The 5,967-nt window shown below is 48.4% G+C and overlaps 1 protein-coding gene across 1 annotated transcript in view; it reads left to right on the top strand.

Moving 5' to 3' along the window:
• hcn4 (hyperpolarization activated cyclic nucleotide-gated potassium channel 4) overlaps window positions 1-5,689 on the top strand; it is a gene marked incomplete at both ends in the record, with an annotated part of 75,250 nt that extends 69,561 nt beyond the window's left edge. The window contains 3 exons of the mRNA XM_079998035.1: window positions 1-109; window positions 3,603-4,409; window positions 4,809-5,689. The exon at window positions 1-109 is cut by the window's left edge and continues 56 nt beyond it. Of these exons, the coding sequence (XP_079854161.1) occupies window positions 1-109; window positions 3,603-4,409; window positions 4,809-5,689 (1,797 nt within the window). The remainder of the gene's footprint in view (window positions 110-3,602; window positions 4,410-4,808) is intronic.
• Between the last annotated feature and the right edge of the window lie 278 nt (window positions 5,690-5,967).

Raw genomic sequence — 5,967 nt, 5'->3', positions numbered from 1 at the left:
TGCCGCCTGTACTCGCTGTCCGTGGACAACTTCAACGAGGTGCTGGAGGAATACCCCATGATGAGGAGGGCCTTCGAGACGGTGGCTCTGGACAGACTGGACCGCATCGGTGAGAAATCCCGTCTCCCGTGTCGTATGATTGGCCTCCTGTACGCGCCCAGCCACACTGACGCTGACGTAGCCCCGAAATGGTGATGAGCAATGTAAGCTCGGTTGTCTGTATTAAAGGGAAAGAAGCAAAATACCAATTGCAACCCTCCAACATGGGTGAAATAACCTGTTGAGACAAAGTAAGTTTACAGGATACCTTGAATATAGTGTTCGGGGACGGTGGGCTTAACCAATTATTAGTAATTTATCCCAATTATTAGCCAATTATTGTCATTTACTGGCTATTGAAGCAATCAGCTAAAAGGATATTCACATATTTTTTTTACCCTAATCCAAATTTTTCGTTAATTGGGAGTCAACCTGAATGATTCTCTCCGTACTGGATCAATTTAAAAGATTCTGGTCCCAGTCACTCAGTTTGACTCCAAGTGATCGAAACATTTGGTTTAGTCTAAAAAAATACCAGATTTCCTTAAAGCGTGTGGTTTTATGATGACAAATAATGCAAAGAAAGCCTTTTTATTTAAGTCACTAAAACTCAATCAAGGTGTCACCCCTCTAAAGGTACATTCCAGAGCTGTCCAAAACAATTTTGGTAGCTAGGGCTTCAAAAGTGACCTCTGGTCAGGGTTCAAAGGTCAGTATCTGAGTTGAGGGTCTGCTGAAATCTCACAAACTTGTTAACATACAAGATAAGACCTTCCCAAAAATGTGTTGGGTTTTGTTCTACGACATAGTAAAGATAATAAATCGGATTTCATTCTATTTGGAATGTGAATGGTCTTGGAATCTACACTGCAAACACATTTTTCGAAAGGTCTCATCTTGTAGGTCAACACATTCCAGTTTAAGAGATTTCAGTGGATCCTAAACTAAGGGCATCCTTAGGCATTTCACTTTTATTTTGTGATAGAACGTGCCCGTGCCCAAAACCCAATTTTACATTTTAATACATCCATGCCCCCCCTGACCCCCCCACCTCCGCGCGGAGGTGTCTTCATCAGGTTAATTTTAGTTCAAGTGTATGTATCTGCAGCCATGCGCGACCCCCCTTCTGAAGTAGAATAAAATCTGCCCATTGAAATGAAACGGTTTGAATTTTGTTATGTGTAGCATCATACTCCGGGACACTGGAGTACAATGGATTTATTTTTGTGACTATGAGCACAAAAAAGCACAAGACCGGGTTGGTCACACACAGACTCAAAAGCAACTACGTGTATGTGCGCGTGCGCGTGTGTGTCTTGTGATACCTTTGGACAGAAATGTCACTTAAACTCAGGTCTGGCGGCCCCCGTGTCTGCTCACCTCGCTGTAATAATGTTCAGCTCACCAACTCAGGTGAGCGTCGTAGTAGCACGCACACCTCCGCCGGGCGCCCCACGGCGCTTTTCCCGGGCCACGCAGTAAAGCAGAAACACAAATCTGCACGCTTGGAAGCTGCTACCGCTGCTGCTGCTGCTGCTGCTGCTGCGTTCCCTTTATTACCATTATTGAGGTGACACAAATGGAAGGCAATCGGAGCCTTATACTCCACCATCAATGAGGACAAAAATCACCAGGTTCAGTTTCTCGTTTGAGTTAATAAATATTGTGGTTTATGTGATTGTGAGGGTATTCATCCTGACTGTAAGTTGTAGGCCTACATAAGCACGCACGCGTGCGCACGCACACACACACACACACACACACACACTCATACACACAAGGACATACACACCACCTCTGGTCTATGGGAGATGTTCATTCAGATGATGCGGTGGGGGGCATTTTCATACTTAAGTGTTTCTTTACAGCTCAGTAACATCTCTTTTGTCCCTCATCGGTATGCAGATAGAGCGCTGGTTTTGAACCCTCGGCGGCGCGACTTCACTTACATGTAAAATTGATATTCTATTGTTCCTTCAGCGTTCCCGCTCCCTTCAGTATTCCCTGGCCCAGCCTGTCCGTATTAAAAAAAAAATAAAAAATTCACAATGAGATGCACGCCTCTATCATCACTCAGCCATCTTTTCATGCCCTCTTTTATCCACTGCTATGTTTAGAATGGAAGATGGCTTCAGGGGGGTCTCTTTGTGGAAAATGGCGGCTTTGGAAATGATCTGGTGGGCTGATAGTGATGTTTCCCTGAGATGTGTCTTGTCTCATCCTCCTGTTGGGTCCTTTATCGTTGGCTGTCTGTGTGTGTCTACACCTTTCCCCTTGTTTCCCTTCCCCGTAAAGTGCCCATATGCTGCTTTATTGCCGTGTTAATGAACTTTGTGCAATCTGAGGGAATGTGCGGGGCCAGTATAGTGTCAGGTGGAGATGGGGGGTCACAATTACCTTCGGAGGTGGCACCACCTCCGCATGGCGAAAACTAATCGCCTGTCACCCATATCACAAAAAAATGGCCAGATTGATCTTGGCCTAATTTCATCTGCGGTTGCCCCATTTTCACAGCCTTTTGTCAACCGCCAACTCCGGGATGTCCGTCGCGTGAATTAACCCAGTTTCCGCCAGTGCAACCATTCCATTATGACAGATGGAGCTCGGGGTCAGAGTTGCACACCAGTTTCTATGAAGAACGGTCAGACCTTTCGCTGCCAAGTCACACAACTCTCGCCGGAGGTGTTTTCGACCTTGAGCTGGGCTCCGAGACATTTCATTTTCCACATACTAGATAGACATTCAAATGCCTTATACTACACTAGAATACTCTCGAGTACTCTACAATTAAAGTAGCTAAGCATTATGTGATTGTTTTGTTGATGATGGCATTCTTGCCTTTGAAACCCTCATGTATGTGGATGCTCTTTGATATAATCTGCAATAGCTTGAGTTGATGTCTGAGGTGAATCCGACCTTAAGCAACCCCATCGGACAGAGATACCAGGGAACATAAGGCCCATAAGTGTGGTAAATGGTGGCCCCTTCCCACAGTGAGGCTGCTATTCGTAGCAATACTCTGGTCCTAGTAGTACAGTACAATGTTTATTATGTGTTTCCGACAGCCATTAGATAGGGCTTCGCAGTAAGAGCTAGTCAAACACACACATCGTCTACAGCTTAGACTATCATACTTTTTGAGCTTCTTTATACTGTAAGTCCTCTTGGAAGTTAATCTCCCACCTCTCTCTCTCTCTCTCTATCATTTCAGTCTCTTTCTCTTGTCTCTGTTGGCCTTTGTCTTTCCCTCACTGCCTTTATATGTCCTTTATGTTTCACCTTCATTCTTATTCTTTGTCCTCCTGCAATTTTCAGCCACATTTTTTTATTCCTTTCTCTTTTGTTCCACTTTTTCAAGCTATTGTGCGTTAGCCCATGTAAGATAGAGGGTACTGTAGAATATTCTGGCCTTGGAAGAGAAATAATCAAAAGAGTGTCACCACCTCCCAGCAACTGCCATTCACTGTGTGGCTGCAGGGGCTGAATTTACCATGCCATACTTTGTATTCAACATTTCAAAACTCATAGTGGCCCTGTGTTTCTATGTTTGTCTGTCACTGCAGGTAAGAAGAACTCTATCCTTCAGCATAAGGTGCAACATGACTTGAGCTCTGGCGTGCTAAACTACCAAGAAAACGAGATTATTCAGCAGATTGTGCAGCATGACAGAGACATGGCCCACTGTGCTCACCTCATGCAGAACGCCCCATTGCAGACGCCTCCCTCACCTACCCCTGTCATCTGGGCACCGCTTATCCAGGCCCCTCTCCAGGCAGCCGCCGCAACCACATCTGTAGCCATCGCCCTAACCCATCACCCCCACCTCCCTCCGTCTCTCTTCAGGCCTCCAGTTTCTGTCCTAGGCACCCTAAAGGAGCCCCAGAGCCGGCTGAAGAAGTTCCACATGTTTGCTTCATCCTCCACAACGCCTGGCTCTGCTAGGGACTCTCCCTCCAGTACACCCTCTAAACTGCACATTGGGGTAGATATGCCATTACTGGCCTCCTTCCGTGCCCAGCACATGACCTCTGGGTCAGGAGCAACTGGCACCAGCCAGCAGGCTTCAACCACTGGAGGTAATCGTGGAGCTAGTGGTGCTGGAGGTGGAGCTGGTACTGTGGGTGGGAGCAAAGCTGGCTCTGGTGGAGATGGAGCCTCGGCCTTCCCCTTTGGACCATGCTCCTCCTCTGGTTCTCTGTCCTCTAGCACAGCCCAGCTGCACCATCAACCACAACGTCAGCAGCCCTTTCGCTCCAGCACGCCTCCTCTCTCAAACCTTTTTCATCAAGGAGCTATGGGTGGAAGCACAGGGTCTGGAATAAGTGGAGGGACGGGCGGAGCCTGTGGTGGTGCTACGGGCTGGTCCTCAGGTGGAGCAGTTGGAGGTTCTGTTGAAGGGACAACTGGTGTTGGAATTACCAGAGATATTGTTTGGGCAGCAGAGGACTTTTGTGAGACAGGAGGGACTTCTGCAGGGGCCTCTGGTGGCCACTTTGCCATGGGAGGATGTACTGGAGGATCAACAGGAGGGGTAACTGAGGGGGCAATGGGAGGAGCTTGTGCTGGAGTTACAACCACAGCTTCCGGGGAATTACTAGGAGGAACGACTGATGGATTAATAGGATCTGCTATTATTGGACCGACAAGCAGTCATACGGGAGGAGCTTCCAGTGGGGCAACGGGTGGGGTAATTGAAAGACACAAAGGAGGGGCAACTGGAGGGTCTATGGGAAGCCATTTAGGTGGGGGGATATCTGGGTATACAGCAGGAGCGTCTGGGGGAATGGCTGCTGGAGCTTTGGGTTCTTCTGGTTATCAGAGTAATATCAGTCCCATATCCACTGGTTCGTCTAGTCCAATGCCCAGCCAGTTGCTCCATAGCCAGCCCCCTCCCAAGCCAACTCCGGTCGGCTCACTTCAGCAGTTTGCAGGTGGAGGCAGGACTTCTAGTGGATTAAACCTGTTCCACTCCCCTCCACAAGGGTCCCCATCCTCCATTAAAGGCCAGCAGGCTGCTGAGGGCTCCCCATCTTCCCACTTCAACCTGACAAGCCTACAGTCTAGTCTACTGCCTCATCAGTTGTCCCTGGAGAGGTCTGCACTGGCTTCCTTGGCCCAGTACGGCTCAGCAAACGCTTCCCCTTGCCTCACCCCACTGGCACCTAGTCCCACCATTCAAAGCCCGTTGGCAGGCAGGACTTTCCATTATAGTGACCCTTCCAGTGCTGCCGGATCCCACAACTCTTTGCTCATGCCTCAATCGTCTTTCTCTTCGCAGCTTCCCAGCCAGCCACATACGTTGGGGAGAGATTCCCCGCTTGGACGTTTTTCTGATGACCTTAAACTATTGTCTAGCTCCCACCCATCTCTGCCCCAGGAGGTGGCTCAGGCATTGGGCCATCCAGTGCCACGCTCCTCCATGGATACTGGATATTACCCCTCGCCATTTTCCTCGCCCACCCTGGTGCCAAAACCCTGTAGCTCAGTGCCAGGACACATGACTCCTCCCTTTCAGGGGACTCTGGGGCACCTTCACCAGACTCAGCCCCCTGCAGCCTCCCCGTCCCTGCCTCTGCGGAGGGGCTCCGCTGCCTATTCATCAGAGCTAGAACCTCAGACTGTCCGCCCCAAACTCCCCTCCAACTTGTGAGGTTTGATCACACCCTCCTGTGCTCCTCCAGACTGACACACAGAAAAACAATCTCCCTGTGTGATGTTCGTTACGTTCTCGGTTCAGCCTTCACTGTGTACCACCTCTTTTGTTATTTCCTTGAGATCTTAACTTTACTGTGATATGACATGAGCTTGTAACAAGACAACTTCAAGCTCTAGAATACTCTTGTTTTATGTTTTGTCTGTCCTCTCCTCCTTCTTTTTTATTCATAACTATATAGATATATTTAAATATATATGTTAATAAAACGGACT

The sequence above is a fragment of the Zeus faber genome (genome assembly GCF_960531495.2).
Source record: "Zeus faber genome assembly, chromosome: 3".
In the NCBI taxonomy this organism is placed as follows: domain Eukaryota; kingdom Metazoa; phylum Chordata; class Actinopteri; order Zeiformes; family Zeidae; genus Zeus; species Zeus faber.
The sequence above is the reverse complement of the archived record's forward strand: the minus strand, read 5'-3'. Positions and strand labels throughout refer to the sequence as shown.